At 50.9% G+C, this 21793-nt stretch overlaps 1 protein-coding gene across 1 annotated transcript in view; it reads right to left on the bottom strand.

The window, feature by feature from the left end:
• Positions 1-21793, bottom strand: part of TMEM178B (transmembrane protein 178B) — a 331318-nt gene that overhangs the window by 18128 nt on the left and 291397 nt on the right. Inside the window, exon 3 of the mRNA XM_035021247.1 lies at positions 13936-14073. Coding sequence (XP_034877138.1) covers positions 13936-14073 — 138 coding nt within the window. The remainder of the gene's footprint in view (positions 1-13935; positions 14074-21793) is intronic.

The raw sequence follows: 21793 nt of genomic DNA, 5'->3' as shown, positions 1-21793 counted from the left end.
GTTTAAGGCATGTCTGAGGTTCCAGAAGGGTGGAGACGTCCAGAGAACAGTTAAAAACATGGGGCTGGAGCTCAGAATGGGCCATTCAATACCAGTTCCAGACTCATCCACGCAGCGGTCATTGTCACTGTGAGAGTAGATACTGGTGACAAGGAGACATATTTGTAGGGAAAAAGAAAAAAGAGCAGTGAAGGCCACATTTACAGATAAAGCAAAGAGCAAAGAAAACAGAAAAGGCACAGAAGAAAGGAAAAATCACGAGCGTGTTGTCATGGGAGACAAGAGATGAGAGTCTGAGGAACAGAGACAGGTAAATCCATGTGAGGTCAGAAAGAGGAGGTTCGGGGCGCCTGGGTGGCTCAGTTGGTTAAGCAACTGCCTTCGGCTCAGGTCATGATCCTGGAGTCCCGGGATCGAGTCCCACATCGGGCTCCCTGCTCAGTGGGGGGTCTGCTTCTCCCTCTGACCCTTCCCCTCTCATGCGCTCTGTCTCCCATTCTCTCTCTCAGATAAATAAAAATCTTTAAAAAAAAAAAAAAGAAAGAGGAGGTTCGAGGACAGGCAACAGGCGGAACAGCCAGGAGGAAGCAGGCCTCCAAGAAAGGAGCTTCTGAGACATGGTGGGAACAGAAACCAGACTTCAAGAGATGAGGGGGTTGGTGGTGGAGCTATAGAAGTAACAGCCCCAAGCTTTGTCTTCTGTCTAGAGCATACGAAAAGATAAGGCTCTTGGCCAAAGACGCTCATTTCCTTATTTCTCCGGGAAACCTCCCTTCAACAGAATCAGCCTCATCTTCTCTGCCACCCCAAGAACAACGGTCTTCATCCACCATGATGAGAGGTCTGTGTGGGGTCGTCCCTCACCCGATCAGGTCATGAGTGGCTTGAGGGTCATAAATATGTCGACCACTTAATTTTTGAGAGAGAGCACTGACTGGTAAGTACGAACCTGGCCTTGAGAGTCGAATAGACTTGAGTCGGAATCCTGGGTCTGGGAACCATGTGACCTTAAACTCTCGAAGTGCTAGGAACCACAAAGAAGGTAAGAGCCAGTGATAAACTGAGCACATGAATAAACACGTAGGAAGTGCTCATTACATGCCGGACGATGTTCAGCACGGTCCACTTCTTAGTCATTTCTTAGCACAACCCTAGAAGGCAGCTACCATCTCACAGGCGGTGAAACTGTGGTTGACCTTCATCACATCTGGATTTACTGCTATTGCTGACAGTCCGGTACTAGAAGTGACTCCCTTCTTGGCCTCTCTACCCCTCTGCCCTGCCCCCAAACGAACACTTGCCTGCCCCTTACCCGTGGGCAGGACCGTTCTGGTAGGCTTGCGAGTAAACCTGTCTGCCTGGCTGGTTAATTCCTCAGGCTGCTTCTCTGTCCCAAGTGGGCTCGCCCAGGAGCCTTTCCTTTTCTTCCACATGTCCCGGGAACAGAGAAGAAAGAGTGGGTATTAACTGAAGACTTAATTTCAGGCTTGCTTTGTGGCTCCCTGGGCCTAGTCTGTGTTCTACAAAATTAGGGCTGATGGGAAGATGAAAGCATTAATGTCTGAACAACATCTATCACTGAGGGAGCACAGATGCTCTGAAACATGGGCTCCTCTCTTCCGCTCTGCCTCTCCCACCCGCCTCCTCTGGGGCTTTGAAAGTCCACAGAGGCCTCCCGTGCCCCTCCTTTGAGGCTCTGTGAACTGCCAGGGTCACCCAAATCATAACTGATCCCCCTTCTGCCCTTTTTGCGTGGCCAGCACCTCCTCCCTGGATGGGTGGATTGAAGCTGTCCTCGTCCTCTTTCCTGCTGAAAATTCAGACCCAGAATGCTTTTGTTTTCCCTATTTTGCATTTTAAAGGTGTCAGTCATTAAAAGGAAAACTGCTCTTTTCTCACGCCCATGGGTCTAGGTGTCTGATTCTTCTCTAAGACTGTGAGCAACTCCAAGGCACTGGGTTTTATTTTCTGCAGTACCTAGTATTGAGTGGGTACTTAATAGCTCGTTGTTTATTTAATGAATGATGTACATTGAGTGGCTTCTAATGGTTCACTAAGGTGGGGATGGGCGGGCCTCTTCACGGCCACATCTGGGATATCCTTGATCTTCCAATGGCTTCTATAGATAGGGAGAGTGCTTTTTCCAAAGCTCAAATAAGACTCGTGGTATGAGACACGATTTGATAACAGGAAAGTATATTTGAAATCAGGAGACTTCCAGAATATCAGGGACTCTGTAGAAGAGCTTCACACAGGCCCTCGTTCTCCAATTATTTTATACTGGGGGATAAAGATGCACACCATTACTCACCTGTCCCCAAAGCCCAAGGTCTGTTAGGATGAAACGTATGTCCACCAGAGCAGAATTCCTTTCTCTCTCTGGGTCCATCTTTGTAAACCTTCTCCAGAGTAATGCTTTAGGGCCTTCCCAGAATCATTCTCCCACTGGCACCCCTAGGGCTTCAAGGCCGTCACCAGCCCCCATTCAGCGGAGAGCTGAACAGTCCAGGATGGCCAAGCTCCTCCCCACCCCCAACCATAGGAGGCATCATCAGCATCATGGCAGTGAGGGGCAGGCGTGCTGCCCTGGGCTCAGAGGTGTGCCTGCTTGTTCGCTGTGGGGGCTGCCCGGCCCTGCCCCCCAGCTCAAGGATCCAGGTCAGTTCAAGCCAGCTTTCGGGTGCCCAGAGGGAGTAGGGGCCCTAACTCCTGTGTCCACATAATGCAACTCAGCCATCCAAGTAGTGGGGGTGACAAGATGCTTCGGGGGCAGAGCTCCCGCCTCCCTTCCTCGGGTTTGGCTATTTCTGATGCCGTTTCTCACCTGTCCTTAACCCCCAGGGCAGGAGAGAGGAAATTCCTCCTCATTTGTAGTTGCTCCTCCATTTTGTTTCCCCAGGAGCCACTTTTATGCCCTCTAGTAGGGGTCTCTCCATTTATTTCAGGAACAAGCATTTTTCTTTGCTTTATGACTCATTTCAAGAGCCAGAGGCTTGCCTGACAAGTTCCCTTTCTCTGAAGCTTGCACACCTCTGTAAGAACATCCAAGAAGAGCCACAGGGATGGAAGCTTTTGAAGCTGCTTTAGAAATTACCTAAGTTTCCATGGCAATCAAGCACTATGAAGTCACCACCACATTCTGGGTCTTTCTGTTTCCACTGAAAAGGCTGCTGGAGAAATCTGTTCTTTCTCAACAACCCTTCCCCACCCCCCAGTAATGGAGATGGTCTTCCAGCTACCCTGCCCTCTCTCTCATCTCCTGCCTGCCCTTCCCCTATCCCACTCTTGCCAATAATCCACTGTCTGCAAGCAAGGACCCCAATTCAGTGCAGTGATGTTATGTCTATCCCAAGAAAGACAGGGTCTTATTACCATGATAAAAGGACACCTTACGGTGTCAGGGTCCTGGCCTGACTCTGGTCTATATTCACTGGATAATTCAGATATGTCTGTGTTGGCAGAAGCAGGCCAGTCAGGCACCAGGCTGTGGAGAAATCACTCATCCTGAGTGAGACTCCAAATCACCCACCCCACCCTCAGCCTAGACAATGAACCAAAACCATGCCTTAGCGTCTAGAGTAACCTAACTTTGCTATTCCCTTGCCTCCTTTACACTTCCAGGTCCATCCTGCCCACATAACTGGTTTTGATTGTTCATTACAGGAACTTCACAAAAGATCCATCAGCTTCCACTGAAAACATCGACGGTGTGTGCTCGAAGATTTTCCCAATCCTGCTGTTTCCATCAATCCTAGACATGATCAGTATTCTCAACCAATCTCAATCAAACGGCTGCATTGAAATAAAGGCCTTAAAGCAAACTTCTAATTCTCCATCAATCCTGACCTTACCTTCCTGCTCTGGGACCCTGCCAGTTTTGCAAGGTGCTGTTCTCCCTGATGGCAGTAAGCAACAAACTCAGCTTCGTCTTATTCACAGGCCTTTGGGCAACATTGGGGGGGCCAGCTTTTGATCTAAGGAAAGGGGAACACATGTCTATGTGATTATTTGGTCATCAGGGACAAGGGGTGATTTTAAGCACAGCAGACTTGGCCTAAGTTAGGGAAAAGAGGAAATGGGAGCAGAAAGAGGAAAGACCTGATTTCTCAGAACCCTCTGGAGCCCCTGCAGTGAACGGTTGCCACGCCCTGGGGTCAGGGAGTATAAGTGTGGGACAGGGATAGAGGCAGATCTGGTCTCATGGGCATGCCTGCTTTCATGCTCTGCTGTCACCATCTTGAAAGTCTAAAGAAGTGGTCCCAGGTTCTCATCTTGCATCAGGCCCCACAAATTATGTAGTTGGTCCTTGTTGGAAGGGAGGGATGCTCCCAGGTGTGCAGCAATGCAACATTTTCAGGGGCACACGACAGTCCCCCTACCTGACCTGGCCACCCTGGGGCACAGGTACCATGCCCCACTCACAGGAACTGCCATGGGAAGTAGAAGAAGCTCCAGCTCTCAGCACCCCAGAAGGAAGCTGGATCACTGATAAATGCCACATCATATCAAGTGCTCAGCCAGGCAATAAACCCAGGGCAATCTGTGAAATAGATAGAAGTCAGGCCAGGATGAGAGATGATGCCCCCTCAATCAATCAAACCCATATCATGGGCTCCAAGGCCCTATATCTCTTCTCTTTGGGGAAATAATCTCCAACTTGCTCTGTTCCTCTCACAACTGTCCTCAGACCCAACAGGCTCATTCCCGTCCCAAGTCTCTTGTCCCTGCTATTCCTTTTGCAAGGACTGATCCTGCCAAGTCTTCCCAGGAAGACTTCTATTCAATGGAAGACTTCCATTGAAGGCTTCCATTCAAGCCTCTGTTCAACTGTTACCACCCGAGAGGCCTTCTGCCCACCCACTGCCCCCTCATCCACGGCAATGCCCCCATCCCTCTCTACCTCCCTTCCAGCTTTCTTTTTCTCCACAGTGCCCGTCACCTGGTAGCATATATATACTTATGGTACTTGCTTATCTGCCTCTCCAACAAGAGTGTAAGCTTCATGAGGACTTTGTCCTATTCCCCGCTCTAGCCCAAGTGCTTCAACAGGGTCTGGCGCATGATAAGCAATGACTATTTACTGAATGAATGAATAAGTAGGGTGGTGATTAGCCAGAGAGACAACATCTGTTCAAGCAATTTCATCTTTATCATCCCATGGCAGGGTCTTTGCATGGTGTTGCTGGTGATGGTACAGGGCTGCTGAGAACGGAGTGTCATTGAAGGTAGTTGTTTTCACAAAGAAGTAGCCAAAACAATATCTCAAACTTTCTTGAGAACAATGCTAACCATTGTCCGAAGCCCTTCACATGAGTTAACTCTAATTCTCACAACTACGCTTCTATTAGTTCTCCTTGCAGATGAGAAAATTGAAGGAGCGAATGAATGGTAGTTAAGTAACTTTCTCAAGTCACATGGCTCCTCTGGTCCTGGACTAGTTCTTTGTGATAAAACCGTAATTCTCCCTTTTAGTTAGGATTCTAGTTCCTGAACAAGAACTTCAACCTCCAGTTAGGTGGCAGGGAATGGAGGGCAGCTCGTGGGCATGTGTGGGCAGGGACATCCAAGAGACAAGGGCTGGTTCTTCCCACGAGCTCTCTTGGATACCTTCACCATCTACCCTCCTTTCCACCTCCTTCTAGGGTCTGCTTTCTGTCTTAGCATTTCCTTCTGGGAATTTAATGACAAAGCACCCCCCTGTTCTGGGGAATATGGAGGACTGTGGCTTTGCTGAGTGTTTGGTGGGCAGGTTACAGGCATTCAGACACGGCCCTCACTGACAAGATTTGGGTTTCCAGGACCAAGACTGCTTACTATTATCCCCTAAATGCAAATCTATAATGGAGGCAGGTCCCAAAGTGTGGCAAGGGTGCAACTCCTTTCGACGTGTTCCAGCTCTTCGGGTGAAAACTAAGCCCTCCCGTTTCTTGCGTTGCTGGAGTGACTGACCCTGGCCCCTCGTTCCACATTAGGTAAGGGTACATGTTGCTCCTTAATCCTCCTGGCAATGTGTCTCCTCTCCCAAATGTCTTTGTTTTGAAGGTAATTTTCATTATAATATATAATGAAATTATATAATAAATACTCAAATAAGCACCTTCTGAAAGGCAAGACAGATATATTCCAGGGCATAAAGTACTTTGTGAATCTCTGCTCAGGATTTTGAAAGAAAGGTTGTAAGACAAAAAGCCAAGAGGAGAGTTGTGATGTTCTAGTGAAATCTCCCATGAACCTATAAAAGCAGTTTAGCAGGGTAAGTAGATGGGTTTTATGCCCCTGTTTGGTCATGGTGGATTATAGATAATTCTCTGCCTACTAGAATGGACTTCACTTAGGGCTTACATATAATAGTAAGAGCTACCACTTATTGAGGGTTTTATAAGCTTTGCACGTGGTAAGTCACAGAGTTACTGGATTTATCCTCTCCTCCAACTCAGAATATCTAATTTACACGGGCTCCCTCTTCCTACCCAGGAGTCATGAAGTAATGACCCATAGTCATGAAGTTGAAGGCACGGTGCCTCTGGGACGGATAGAAATGCAGTCCTAGCCATGTTTCTAAGGAGTGCTGGAGCTAGGAGTGGCAGTGGGGAGAGACTGAAGATAACCCTAGATCTTATTCTACTTTGTGGGCATCCCTAAAATCATTTCACTGCCTAATGGAATAAGTCCCCCCAGGCAAAATGCCTTGGCCTCAGACTTTCCATTTTAGGCTTGTACGTTCTCAGAATTGCTGGGCCTTTATCAAGGTTTCTGGCTATCAGAAGAGGTGTATCTGGGGATTCACAGCACAGCTGAACTGCTCTTCGGTGAGCCTGGCAGAGGGGGAGACATCTGGCATCACTGGTCTGCAAATCACTGCAATCACTCAAACTTGATAGCCTGAGCTCCTTTAGGACATTCTCTTTGCTCCCCTGGACGGACTGGGAAGGGAGAAAAGGCCACACTGGTCACAGGTGGTAGGAAAAGGACCTTTAATGATTTTCTTTTCCCATTACCACCTGTGCCCTCAATTCCGGCCATGATCTCCTCCGTACGCCCCTCTGTGCTTTGAGAAGGGAAGAGCAGAAAGGGAATGGAGGGAGATTCCGGGCCTGGCACCTGCCCAGCAGCACGGACTGGAGGCATGCCAGCGTGGGGAGACGTGTGTGTGGTCCGGAGAGCTGAATACCCAGGCAGCAGGAGGGGCTGCTGTCACAGGCCAGCCCTGGCTCCAGGGATGCCACTCACTAGCTGGGGGGCCTGGGACAACTGACACAACCACTCTGATCTGGAGACATGGACATCAAACTGGATGGTCTCTAAGGTCCCTTCCACTGCTAACACTCTCGAGCTCCCGTTAAAGATAGAGGTCTTCATGAATTCATGTATAATGCATACCCTCCTTCCAAAGGGAATGTGAGATATTTTCTACCAGAAGTACACAGACCCTAGGACTGTTCAAATAAAGAGAGAAAGAGGGTAAGGAATCCCATGGAAGGGGAGAAGAGCAGGCCAGGAACAGAAGATAAGGCAGATACCTTCTTGATACCTGTTCCATCGAGACAAAACAAAATACTTTCTATTACACAGAACTCATTTTTGCAATGCACGCATTCAACAGATATTTGAGAGTGCAGACCCTGTTCCCGACCTGGGGGATACCTTGGAGAACAAGGTAGACAAGGTTCTGGGGCTCATGGAACTTACATCTAAGTGGAGAGAGAGAGGCAATGAACAAATACAGAATGCTAACAACACCGCAGACACCTAGTGCCCGGATTTTGGTGTCTAACACCCTTCTCCAATAAAAGGAACCGGGGCTCTTTGGAGAAATGGCAGGAAATATACAAGAGGAGCCTAGAGCCCCTTGTGGTGCCAGAAAGTAGGAAAAGCTCAGAAAACAAACACAAAACAAAAAAATAACAACAACAACCAAAACCAAAACCCCATATTGATAAAATATGTCAAAAGGGCACAGGGCCACCTGACAGAGCTCCCCATGGCCAAAGCTGGAACTGAAGCAAAAAAATAAATCGGTATTGGATTACAACCCAAAATAAAAAATAAGTATCCACGAGTCCACATTGACATAAATAAATGATCAAATAAATTAATAAATGGGGGAGAGAGACAAATCTCCCTTGTAGAAGAATTCCAAATAACTTATGTAGACCCTCCCCCCTAAAGGAGAAGCCCCCACTCCTCAGGTGTGCGCTGTGCCTGGTGACATCCTTCCACAGAGAACAGCATGGAACCAGGGAAAACAGAGTAACTCTACAGCAGAGAAGCCCCCACACACTGCTTCAGCCAGGTGATCAGGGGCAACTTCCTCCGTCATGCGGACAGGATGTACCCTTAACACGGTGTGACGAAATGACACTTTACCCGTGCGATTGTCCTCCCAAACCCGCTACCCAGCCTAATCATGAAAAAAAGTCAGGCAAGTCCCAGCAGAGGGGCATCCTGCAGTATGGACGAGCAGTGCTCCTCAAACCGCGGAGGTCATTAAAAACAAGGACAGTCTGAGAAGTGGCCACAGCTGTGAGGAGCCTAAGGCGACGTGATAACTGGATGTACCGTGCGATCCTGGATGGGAGCATGGAACAGAAAAAAAAAATATGGATATCCGGTAACAACTAAGAGAATCTGAATAAAATATGGACATCTGTTAATAATCTATCGATATTTATTCATTGATTGTTGCAGACTCTGCTAACAGAAGATGTTGAGGAGAGGGGAACCTGTGTGCAGAGGCAGAGGGTAACACGGGAACTCTCTGTACTACCCACTCCATTTTTCTGTAAATCTAAAATTATAAATCTAAAAAATAGACCTTTTTTTTTTTTTTAAAGGAGATCTGAAGGTCAGAGATGGAAGAAGTCAGGAACTCTCTCCTGCCAGCCCGAACACGCAAGCTTCACTGAGTGCGGCAGCCCGGAACTGAATCCCACTGACCACACCATGACCCCAGAAGAGGACCCCGGGCTTGGAGGGGACCCTAGCCCTGGCTCACACCTCGGCTGCCGTTTTGTGAGACCCTGAGCAGAGATCCCAGTTAAACTGCACCTGGAATTCTGATCTGTGGAAACTGTAAGATAATAAATGTTTGCTTTAAGCTGTTAAAAAAAAAAAAAATCAACCTATATATATGTATCAGCCATAGAAGGCTGAATTAATTAAAATGTACAGAGTGACCAGGTGGCTTCATGGATTTGGGTGGCCCAGGAAGCCCTCTCTCGGGGTGACTTCTAAGTGGGAGTAAGTCTGAGGAAGGAGTGCGTCAGGAGACCCCGTCGGGGAGAGCTCTATGAACAAAGGCATCAGGCAGCTCCAGGGCCTTGGAGGGAAGGTACGTGTGTTCTAGGCGGGAAAGGCGGCTGGTGTGGTTGGAGTGACGTCAGAGTCGGGGACAGTGAGCAACGGGGTTGGGGGGATGGGTAGTATGAGCCAGATTACACAGGGCTTCCACTAAGGACGGAGGGTTTGAGTACCCCTAGGACTCACACGTTGAGATTCTAACCCCCAAGGTGATGGTATTAGGAGGAGGGGCCCTTGGGAGGTGATTAGGTCATGAGGGTGGTGCCCTCGTGACTGGGATCAGCGGCCTCACAAAAGAGGCCGCACAGAGCCCTCGGCCCCGTCCCTACATGAGGACACAGCAGGAGAACACCTGTCTGCGAACCAGAAAGCGGCTCCCACCAGACGCTGGATGTGCCCGAGTACTGAGCTTGGACTTCGCAGCCTCCAGAACAGGAAGAAATACATTGCTGTTGTTTATAAGCCATCCAATCTCTGGTATTTTGTTATAGCAGCCCGAGCCCTTAGCTTAGAAGCTAAGACAGCTTCTAAAGAAAAAGGGTAAAGAATGTGGATTTTATTTTCACTTTGACTAGAAGCCTCTGGAGCACTGGGAGCAGAGGAGTGACCTATCAGACTTAGGGTTTTAAGAAAATTATGCTAACTCTGTGAAGGACTGATTGCTGGGTGCCAGAGTGGAGTCAGTCAGGGTGTCTAGACAGGAGGCTCCAGGGTCAGCCGAGACCTGGATGGTGGCACAGATGACCGGTGTCTGCCAGGAGCGCGTGGGCAGGGCGGGGGCCGGATGTTCCCATACAGCTTGTGGCTCTGTGTCTGTGAGGGGGCTCCGAGGTCCCCCCACATGAGAATTACAAGTACCCGTAGCAGTCCCATGCGCCCCCACCGTGCTGTCTTTCCCCCATGTCATCATGTTCCTGCGCTTCTGAATGCCATGATGATTCATCAAGACACTCGTCTCTGGCAGCTGCTTGGACCCAGTTGGTGTTGTGCCAGCCTGGGCTAGCATTGCTCCTGGAGGCCCTGCCAAAGGGGAAACTGGCTGCCACCCACCACCCACCACCCCCCAGCCTCCTGGCCCGACAAAGCTGCCCTGCTAAATTAACGGCCTCCTCTGCGCGAGGCGTTAATTCAACCATTTGTTGCTAGTTATTTCACAAGGTACAGGGTCTCCTCTGTTAAACGTGGGCACTAGTTAAATCTGGAACAGAGGGGTGCACGGCATGGGCCATACTCCTTCCCCATGGAACAGAGAAGAGGCTGTTAAGAGAACTCTGCTGGTTTGTTTTTGTTTTTGTGTCTGGGCCCTGGTAGTTTCAACCAATGTCAAGTGAAATTCCATCCTTGGACTCCTGACTCCAAATTTACTTTTTTTCATGCTTGCAGACTCTTCTTCCATCTGCTCACCACACCCCTGCCTGGCCAGCCCTGGCCCCCTGCTGCGGTGGGTCCCCACCAGCTGCTCCTGTAGCTCAGTCTAATCCTTTGGGCCCCAGTCTGTGCTCAGTTAGATGCCTGGAATGCCAGTCTGGGTGAAAGCTAGAGCTCTGAGGCCTTTTTGTCCCACTTTGCCATAAATACCTATAGTCTGAGTGACTGACTGTTTTGCCTTATGCATGAGGTGGCTGTCACCGTAGCGGACTCTCCGAGCACTGGAACAGGCCAACCCTAGAAGGTCCACTCCTAGAGGGCAAGCACTGGTCAGGTTCTGGGAGGGTTCAGTGCCGACACATGGGGTTTTATAGGTCAAAGCATCCTTTCAGGGTGGACCCCTGGGCCTCTCAGTGCTCCCTCTGCTGAGCAGGGGATGGGGGGTAGGACACCTTCTGCTCCTGGGTCGGCTCCCTCTCCAGCTCATGGAGCCAAATTCACGGGGTCAGCAGCTGCTCTGGGCATCTGGACTCCATGGCTGTGTCTGGCCTCCTTGGAAAGGATATGAACCTGAGGAGGAAGAGAGTGTTCTTCCACCCTTTGGAGCTTCAGCCTCCCGAAAAGACCCCCGTTCAAGAGATCAGCCCTTCGTGGCTCTGTCCCTGTTCCCCTCTGTCGGAGCCTGGCCTGACGGCGCCATGAGGTGTGTGGACACCCGTGCTCTCCCCAGCCTCTTTCGGGAGGCGATGACCCTACTTATGGACACAGGTAACAAAGCTCCAGGGTGGATGCAATGGGTTAGCTCCGACCAGGACAGTGCCCCAATCAGCAAGAAACAGCTCTTAGAACAGCAACTTCTCCAAGGCTCTTCTTGGTGCTAACATTTTAACATGAACTATGATTTTGCCATAAAAAAAAAATACAGTGCACGTCCTAGAAAGCGGATTTCGCTGAGCCCCTCAGTAACCAGGGCTCGGAGAGGTCCGCGCAGCAGTAACCGAAGCCCTGTTATAGCACTTGCCTATCTCTTGCTGCAGAGGCCTTTGAGAAATAGTCGTAAGAGGTGGGAGACTGGAGGGAAAAACAAGCAAATCATGAAAGGTCTTGGCCAACCGGTTCACCCCTAGAAGCATAACATTTTACCACTGGAGAGAACTTTAAAGTTCAGCTATTTCACAGGTTCTCACCCCTGCCTACACGTGGGATCACCTCCAGAAGTCCTGCTGGGACTGCTTTGGGGTGAGAGCCCAGCATCAGTATTTTTAAGAGCTCTTCAGGTGCCTGGTGTGTGCAGTGACCGAGGAGCGTGACGGAGGCAAAAGGTGAGCCACGCACCTGCTCATGCACCCTGTAGGGCGGGCCTCTGATCTCTAATCAGTCAAAGCTTTCAGACTGTGGCCCCAGAGCCCCGGGCCTGCTGGTTGTGCGCAGGGCTCCAGGCCCCCACACCTCCTTCAGAGAGAGTTCCCACCCATGGTCCCAGGTGAGCAGGAAGGGCCCCTGACCCCACGCTGCTCACAGCGGTGGGCCCAGCCCTGGTCACTCAGTTCTGGCCTGCTTACTGCCTGGCCGATGGTGTGTGATCCGGCCAGAGGTGGCCAGTCACATTCTTCCTCGGTCTCTCTGGAAGCTGACTTGAGCCACCCAGAAGGAAGCTGTCAGGAGGGTTGAAAGGTCCTGGAGGCTTAGCACCTGGGCTGGCTGTGAGCCTTGCTCGGGACCTGGAGAGAGGGGCGCGCGTGCAGAGAGCTGCAAACACCTCGAGACGGCAGGGATGAAAGAGGGTCAGCTCCCAGAGCTCGAGGATTCCTGCTCTGCCCGAGGCCTGTTTGCTCAGCTTTTCTCCGTTTCCTGGGAGACCTTTCTAGAGCCTTAGAAAAGCCCATTTACTGGAGCTTGTCTCTGTATCACCGAAAGCGTCTTAGAGGGAACGCTCACTACAAACAGAGCCACTCCGCTTTTATCTTTTTACGTTTCAGGGTCTGTGGGAGACTTTGATTGGAGGGTGAAAACAAAAAGGTCTCCACCATTGGCTAAAACAGAGTGCAGAGGTCAGGGCTGAGCCCAGGCTTTGCTTCATGGAGGACACGGGCCACGGACAAAGGACGGGCAGGTCCTGTGGGCCTGTATCTGAGGGAGACCAGGAGGCGGGGTGTAGGGGCCGCTAGAGAGCCCTCCTCGCTCCCCCATCCGGGACCGCAGGTGTGGGACATCTGACTCTGGGGCACCGGGCTCAGTCAGCCTGGAAAGCCTCATATTGTCTCTGGCACATGATGGCTGTGCGTCAGGGGTATGGGGGCAAACAGTCGGCCCCAGGACGAATCCCGGAATTCTCCTCCTCTGCCAACCACTGGCTCACTGGCCCTCAGGCGTCTCTCCGCGCAGCCAGAGACAGTAGCCACCTTTCTGCAGGCTCCCATCTCTGCCCAGAACCCCTGCGTCAGGCACTTCACAAAAGGGGACCCGAGCTGGCCATATAAGCATGTGGCGCCTAAAGTCTAACAGACATTGTTTGCATATGGAGGACTCACTTTCCTGTCTTCCCATAAATACAACCAATTCCCACTGTCCAAGCCCAGCTCCCCTCCACCCAGCTCCACGCGGTGCACCAACCCACTTCTCCTTGCGGAGTAGACCTGAGGGTGAGCTTCAGCTCCGGACCGAGATTGCAGGGAAGAGGCGCACGCAGTGTGTGGACCAACTTGACTTCCCGTGGACTGGAACCTATTTCTGCCTAGCCATACAGTTCTCTGTATCTATAACCCTTTACAGGGATGCTGGACCAGTTCAATGACCGTGACACCAGCAGAGAATAAGGGGGACAGATATAAGAGAAGGTCTAGTCCTGTCTACCACCCTTAGACTGCCTTATTTGGAAATGGTAGCAGCACTGAGGACTCATAAATCAAGGGTGAAGATAGGCTTCTGAAAAGGAAATTGCCCAGCTTCCCTCCCCCACCCCACTAAGTCCAATATGTGCATAAAATGCCAGGGCATTTTCTGAGTTTGTGCTTTCTCTGGGTCTGATACTTCTCTCCGCACCATGGCCACAACATCTTTCCCACACCAGGCTGTCAGACCCCTGAAAGTGAAGGACCAGATCTTATTAGCCTTTGCATCCCCAGAAGCTGGAACAGTGGCAGATGGCTATGAGGAACTCAAAAAACGTTTGATGAATGAACGAATGAATGTCCCCTGGCCATTCTCCCAGAATCCCAGGAGCCGGGACTTTTGCCCCCCAAGAGGCCCCCAAGCCTGCGGCCTTACCTCCCATGAGGAAGAGAAGCCCTGCCACATACTGCATAAGGCCTCGGTCCCAGCAGCAGCCCAGCACGCCGATGATCCAGCCGAAGAGAATGATGGCCACCGCCATGCCCATGAAGCCGGCTGTCATCCTGCGCAGGTCTGTGGGGAAGCAGGGGGACAGAAGTCAGCTTCAGAACCTAGAACTCAGGATCAAGGTGCATCCTGGCCCTGGGCAGAAGTGGGGAGCAGGAAGGCAACCTACCCTTCTCAGACAAGTTTGCACAACTGAGCTCCCTTTGTAGAGGAGAGCGCCCCCGATGGCAGCTATCCTCGGGTGCAAAAAGCAGGCTAGGACAGCTGGGTTCATAAGCATCGGGGAGATCGTCATCATCTGGTGTCATTTCTTATGCACTTCCTTGGTGCCAGGTCCTTCACTAGCACTGTCCTTCCCAAGCATCTGGCTCAACCATTTGAGACAGGTACTGTCTTTATCCCTATTTGAAAAATGGAGTGAACTGCTGAAGGCCATACAGCTAACGAGTGGCAGAACAGGGCATCAAGCCCAGATCTGTGTGGTTCCTGGGCACTACCCTTCTTACCTCCTTCTGGGCACCATCCACATCTTGGGGAGAAATGGGCCTTTGGAGGAAGGCAAGGTCTTGGCGGGCTGGCTGCACCTGCCAGGAGCTCCCTCCCTTCCCTCCAGGGTTGACTGGGCTCCCAGGGGCTCAGCTTTCCCTGCATGTGGGGCTGCAGGTGGGGAACCACACGTCCTGCTCTCACACGGAGCCCCTGGGCAGGCCTATTCTGCTCCCAGGACCCAGGTCGGCCCAGCTTTCTGTGTCTGGCCTTTCCCCGTCCCACGCCTCACTGACTCCACCATACAAAGCCGACGTGGGTACAGGCAGGAGAAGGGCTGTGCAGAAAGGCAGTATTTTTAGTGGAAGCGCGAGGGCAGAGCTGCTCTCACATCTCAGCCTCCCTCACTCAGCACCTTGCCCTTGGCTCTCTTGACTGCCCTCCACTGCGTGCCCCCACCAGCCTCCCACGCCCTCCCTGGCATCCAGCCTTCTTACCTCCTTCTGGGTAACACCCTAGCTGCTTGTCCTTGACTCCCCCCACCCTGCCCCAGTGCCCACTGGCCTGCAGCTCCCTGTCCACCTCTGTGGTCCATGCGGAGCCCATCCGCCAGCCCCAGTCCTGCCAATGGGGCTAAATAGGAGCAAGCCACCTGCCCTGCCTCTGCACCCAGGGGCTTGCCTGAGCAGCCTGTAGGACCCCATGGGCATTCCCCTCCCTCAACAGGAGGGAGTGAGAGTGAGGGTAGAGGGGAGGGCACCCGACAACAAACTACATACATCCACACCCCAGGGGAGCCCGGGTCAATCTCATCTCATCCCTCACAAGTCCCCGGCAGGTTTCTGCAGACCCTGAGGGCGTCCCATCTGCTCTGTTCCTCTCCCACTCCAGTCATCCCCATCGGGAGCCATGGCAGACCCCAGCACAGTTAGGCTAGAGAACTCTCAGCCTTCTCCCCTCGGAAGGTGCACGCTCCTTGACCTGACAAGGACGATGAGATGCTGGCAAACCCTCCCCTCCCAGGAGGAGTTGGCTGGGGTGTAGGGTGGGGGGCAAAGGAGAACAGCCCAGATGGGAAGCAGGACAGGACCCTGTGGCAGAGGCAGAAATCCATCCACGGACTTCTGCCACGGATCTCATCCACAGAATCCATCCAGGTTCCTGTCCTAGCTGCTCTCCTCGGTCCTTGCCTCCCAGCCCGGAATGCCTGTCCTGGCCAGGGAGACATAATACCCATTACATTCACTGATGGGAACTGCCAGGGCTGCCTAATTACCATGCAATTACCATGCCACACTACGCAGATGGCACTGATCGCCGATGTGGCCGGGAAGCTTCCCGGCCTGGCTCCCTGCTGCCATGCTCAGGCACCCACAGCCCGCTGGAAAGGAGAGGTGCAGTCTTTCCAGGCGCACAGGCACTTAGCCTGGGAGCTAACCGCCGTTGTAGTGCTGGCCCCCATCTCCCCACACGGTTCTGCTGCCACCTCCTCAGCCCTTCTTCCTTCGCCGCCACCCATGGTCCTTTGAGTGAGCCAGGCCCGAGCTGCCTCCTTGGTGGAGAAGAAACCCCCCATTGATGTGTGAGTCCATCTGGGCTGACCCCTGGAAATGCTTCGTCCACTCTCCACTGTAGTCAAGGGCAAGAAGGCGGCGGGAGTGGGGAAGGAGAGGTCAGGGTATTTTTGGAATAAAATAAGTTCATATCCCCCTTAAACAGATCAGGAAATTTCGTTCTCTGCCCCTGTGAGACCACTGATTCCCTTTTCAGTGCATGAGGGGCTTCTCAAATCTTGGCCCCTTTGGCAGCACTGGATAGACAACATCGCTGAAGCCAGAGAACCCCCCTCCTACCAACCACTGCACTTGGCCTTGCTCATGGGAAGGCCTTCCTGATCTTCAGGCTCTGCAGACCCATGGGAGCAAAGGTACTGCCTGGGGGATTACGTGGACAATGTGTCCTGTAGGATGTGTGCCCTTGGGCCTGGAATGGACAAAAGGTGCGGGACAGGAAAAGGAAATGCAATTGGAGGAAGTGGGAAGGTCATCATGGTTGCAGAGGAAAGCCAAGTCTAGGACTTAAGAGGAAAGGCAGAGAGGCAGGGGCATGAAGAAGATAATTTCTCTTGCAAAAGTTCTGAGAGAGGGAACCGTCACCTGTGTCCCAAGTCTGAGTGGGGCTGTGGTCCTCGGGCACAGATTAGGGGCACTTTGTCAGCAAAAGCTGAGGGCTGGGCTAAGTTGTTGATCTGGAAAGCAGGATGAAGACCAGAGGTCAGGCCCAAATATTTTCACTGGCCGGGAGGATTTTTACCGTCACCCCATGAGGCTGATTTTGCAGAGCCATGCATGTGTGGTTGGGTATCTTGTCCTCGGACCTACGTAGTAATTCAGTGCAGCCACCGCAACAGCTTGCAAGGGATACAGGACAAGAAATAGTCCTATCTTCCAGACAAGGAAAGCAAGATCCAAAGAAGTTAAATAATTTATCGACAAACCAGTGACATAAAGGAGGAGTGAGTTGTGTGGGAAAATAAAATTAGTAATGCAGTTAAAGACCTACTGGGTTGTCATGGCGATTGAACAAATATATCGAGCATTTCTTCCTCCCAAATACGCTGAGAACTATGATTCCGTGATTTTTTTTTTTTTCCCAAAGATAGGCATCCACAAGGATGGGCAAGCACGACAGGAAACAACCCAGGACCAGAAGCGGCAAAGCCGGTGGACGGTGCACTTGGCTAGAGCCAAACTAGATGCAGCTGCGGGCAAGCTGCAAACCAACCCACCGCAGTGCCCAGAGACCCATGAACGGGCAGCCTCAGGTTCTTCTGGATCAGGCCATTAGTTACCCAGAGGGGAGGAGCATAAACAACCAGGATTTGGTGGAAGCCGTGTGAGATGGAACTAGATCCCTTGATCCCCTCACCCACCCCACAACGCTGGGGTCTCCCTGCCCCTCCCCTCCCCAGGGAGGTAGAGTGGGGGTACCTAGCACTGCGGTTGACAAGCTCAGCGAGGCTCATTCTTCGTAGGTGATTAAGTGACCGTTCACATATAGAATGTTGAATGCTTGCCCCTGGGACCCTGGCCCCCTTCTACTCAGCCCCCACATGCTGACTGCCTGGCTTCTGCCATCTAATCCGGGGACCGGGAGAGGTCTTTCCAGTGATGACCAGCACGGGAGGAAAGACCTAGGCACCCAGCACTGGGGGAGCCCCACAGGCAGCCCCTCCCACCATTCTACCATGGAGCTTCCCATTGACAAGCCCCCCCCAACCCAGTGCTTCTAGGCAGCTCTCTGGCTCTGCCCCCTGACAATCCAGTACCTATAACCTGGGCGCCAAAGAACTTGAGGAAACAAGCCACAGAGAGAAGAGGCAGCAATTCAAAATTATTATTAATATTCCCAGAGAGGCAAGACACGAAACGTATTTTGTCTCCATGAAATAAGAACAGGAGTCTATTGAAAACATCTGGAGAACAAAACCAACCCCTTCAAATAGCGGAGTCAAAGTCACTGAAATTTGTATTATAAAATCGATTCTAATTTATGTATTAACAGGCTATCATGTTCCTAAAAAAAGATGTAAGGAGGCTTACAGGACACACACGGTGTAGCAGGATAAAAATAATGAGAAAATGAAGGGAACAGAAAATAAAGGGAAGAAGCAGCTGGATCTCACATGCATGTGGGAGGTCCTTAGGAAGGAAATGATGCTTGCTGTACCTGAATTGAAAGGTAGTACACATGATTTCCATTGTCTTGAAATCTTTGTTGTTTCCTGTTTGCACTTGAGTCAATCCCATTTGCCGCTCTGCCTGTGGAATGATCCAGGTGCTGACGAAGGCCTCATTCCTGCCCATCTGCATTGCCCTGTGTGCCTACTTCCTCTCCTCGGGAGTAAGAGACTGCCTGTTTCACTCTCTGTGAAGGGTTGGATTTTGCATCCAGGAACTTAACATAGCTTGTATTACATTCCCCATTTCTTCCTGCCTTCTTAGAAAAGAAAGAAAACCCAACTCATGTATCTGAAGCCTTGTGAAAATATTATGCAGGGTGGACCTAAGAATAATCCCCTTAGAAAGAGCCCGGGATGATGAGTTGGACTCTGAGGGCCAAAGCTGAGATAAAGAAAAATCTCATGAATCCTATTGGGTTCGAGCCCATCATCTGTATTCCATGATCCGAATGCTTAACATTCTAAGTTTTGAAATGAGAAAGGTGCATTCTCAACTTTTTAGAAAAAGAATTTAGTTCAGCACAGTGGAAATGGTGTGCAAAAGGGGGTGGATAGTGAGGGGGGATGGAGGATGAAAGGCAAGGGGTACCATTAAATAGAACCAGAAAAAGCAGGTCTCCCTCACAGAAAAATTTTGATTTTGAAGTTTACACTCCTATTAACATTTAAATTGAAAGGTATTGCTTGCAACTCTACACGGGGAAACCAGGATATCTGCATTTAAATAAATACCACTTAGGGAAAATAAATATGGGCTCTGAATATCTTTCTATTTGCTCTTTAAAGACCTTGCACAGAAAAATGATGATGATTGTAATTTTTTTTCTCATCAAAAAACCCCCCTCAACCCTACAAAAAACAGTGAGGGTAAGTATGTGTTAGACCCTCCTGAGATGGTACCCAGTGGAGATGGGGGGAAGGATGCTGTATTTAATAGCCCCAGAGTCAAGAGTGTGGAGTGACCAGCAACTCCATGGTCCTCACTGGCCACATGGGGCACGTCTGGGTTAGCCTTGTTTGCTGCAAGTTCTCACTCTGCATGATATGAGCATATCACTCAGGCTCCAAGGGTGGAAGAGTGTGGGCTGCCTTGGGAGCTGAACATTCATTCACAAATTCATCAGTCCCTTGGGGTTCAAGGTCACAGGAACTGGAAGGTAGAACAAGATGGTGAGGCCAGAACTCAAGTGCTTTTTGCCCCCAAGGGATCAGCCTGGGAAGCCAGAAAGAGAGTCTGCAATGAACATGTCAGCTATGGGATTCACTCAGGACAAACGGATTCAAATGAAAAGGAATATTCCAGGACCAAATTACTGCACACCAACCATGTCTGAAGCAAGTGGGGGTCTGGTTCTGGGCAACCATATAGAGATTTGAGAATTGGGGATGGAAGCCCAGATTCTCGGACTCAGGCTGCCTGGTTCAACATATGGCCCTGCCCTGTACTGGCTGTGTGAACTTGAGCAGGTTAGCCCATCTCTCTGGATCTCTGTCTCTGCACTTGTGAGCGGAGGTTATGACAGTACTTGCTTCGGAGGGTTATTAAGAGGATTAAGTCAGGGGCGCCTGGGTGGCTCAGTCGGTTGAGCGTCTGCCTTAGGCTCAGGTCATGGGATCGAGCCCCGCATCGGGTTCCATGCTCGGCGGGGAGCCTGCTTCTCCCTCTCCCTCTCCCTCTGCCTGCCTGTCTGCCTACTTGTGCTCTCTCTCTCTGTCAAATAAATAAATAAAATCTTTAAAAAATAAAATTAAAAAAAGAGGATTAAGTCAGTTAATATGTCTAAAATGCTTAGAACAGAAGCTAGCACAAAGCTAGAGCTACAGAAACATGTATAGAAATGGAAGTCACTTACAGTCACTCTCTTTTTCACGTTCCCCATCTCTTGCATTTGCTGTCCGTAGCATAAGGGCTGAGGAACAAGTCAGGGTTAGCCCCTAATTAAAGATCGGGTACCCAGAGGGAAGAGCCTTCTAGAGTCTGTTCTTGTGCCTCTCGGGTACCTAGAGAAGCTGATGGGAAGGCTTCATCTTTCTATTTATTGCTACTGAGATGCACCCACCCCGGAGTGTGGATGCTTCCTCTCCTCTGAGGACCAAGCAGCTGGAGGCTGCAGCAGCTGATGGCAGAGATGCTGGTGGCCACAGTGGCGGTCAGAACCCTGGGCTCTCGCAGCGAGTGCTGCTCCACAGACTAGAAGGGAGAGACACGGGCAGGACCCCGACTCCGCTGCGAGGGCTCCCGCGATCGTTCATTAAAACTGAAACAGAGAAGTAGCTAATGGGAGACTTGGCCTACAGCTTTCTTTTAGAGTGTAAGTTGGTTCAGCATAATGTGGCTATATTTAGAAAGTTATTTTTATGTGAAAACAGAACAGCTCTTAGGTCTGCCTGACTTGCTTTGATCCCTGAAAGGTCCTTCAGAACTGTCCTCTGCCTACCCCTGTGTCTCCATCTCCCTCCAAGCCCCCCAGGCTCCAGTCATAGTGGACGGAGACTCCCCCCTCTGTCCTTGAGGGCACTGTGCTCTCTGCCGACATGGCTGCCCACCTGCTTGGCCTGCAAGCTTCTCATCATCCTTAAAGGTATCCCTAACAGGTGGCGCCTGGGTGGCTCAGTCGTTAAGCGTCTGCCTTCGGCTCAGGTCATGATCCCAGGGTCCTGGGATCGAGCCCCACATCGGGCTCCCTGCTCGGCGGGAAGCCTGCTTCTCCCTCTCTCTCTGCCCTGCCCCCAACTCATGCTCTCTCTCAAATAAATAAATAAAATATAAAATTAAAAAAAAAAAAAAGGTATCCCTAACAAGTCAACATCTGGGAGGCTTCCAGACGCTGGTGTCCGGTGCCCGGGCTCCTCCAGCCCTTCTCAGGTATCTTCGTGTAATCACTCATGTCTCCCTCCCTCCAGTAAATGCAAGCTTGTTCAGGGCTGTGCTCATGTCTGGGTGTCTTTCCCATCCCGGTGTATTGCCAGACATAAGCAGGTGCTCAATAAATGTTGGCTAAATGAGCTCGCCATCCCACCCTGCCACAGTTACTAAAACTGTGTGCAGCATGGCATAAAATAGGGTGAGGGGGATGTACCTGCCCAATTCAATGCCCTGCAGTGACTCAAATGTCATGGTGACTTGAAGCCTATTTCTTTCTCCTCCAATCTGATTTTATTTTTAAAAGCCAAGAGTACCTATTGCTTAACAATCCCATCATACAGTTGTTTATTGTATACAAACAAAACATCACCGTAGGTCCAGGTTCCAGATCACATCGAGCTATGTGGCGTGGCTTAATGAAACAGGATACCCCACAGATTCCGAGCCCAACAGACCTTTCTGCACCGCACCTCCCCCCCAGGTCAGGAAGAGATCGTGGGGGGAAAGATAGTTGCTGTAGAACCAAGAAGTGGTTTCTGGGTCAGAAGACAGGCTTGAGCTTCCCCCTCCTCATCCCTACCTCCGGAGTCAAGAGCTGCCATAAATAGGGATATTATGTGATGCTGCCACATACAAATCACATCCATTGTCAAAACAATGGAAGGCAAATTGCAAAATGTGTACTCGCCTGA

The sequence above is a fragment of the Mirounga leonina genome, unplaced genomic scaffold (assembly GCF_011800145.1).
Source record: "Mirounga leonina isolate KUSES-001 unplaced genomic scaffold, KU_Mleo_1.0 Mir_174, whole genome shotgun sequence".
Lineage (NCBI taxonomy): Eukaryota > Metazoa > Chordata > Mammalia > Carnivora > Phocidae > Mirounga > Mirounga leonina.
The sequence above is the reverse complement of the archived record's forward strand: the minus strand, read 5'-3'. Positions and strand labels throughout refer to the sequence as shown.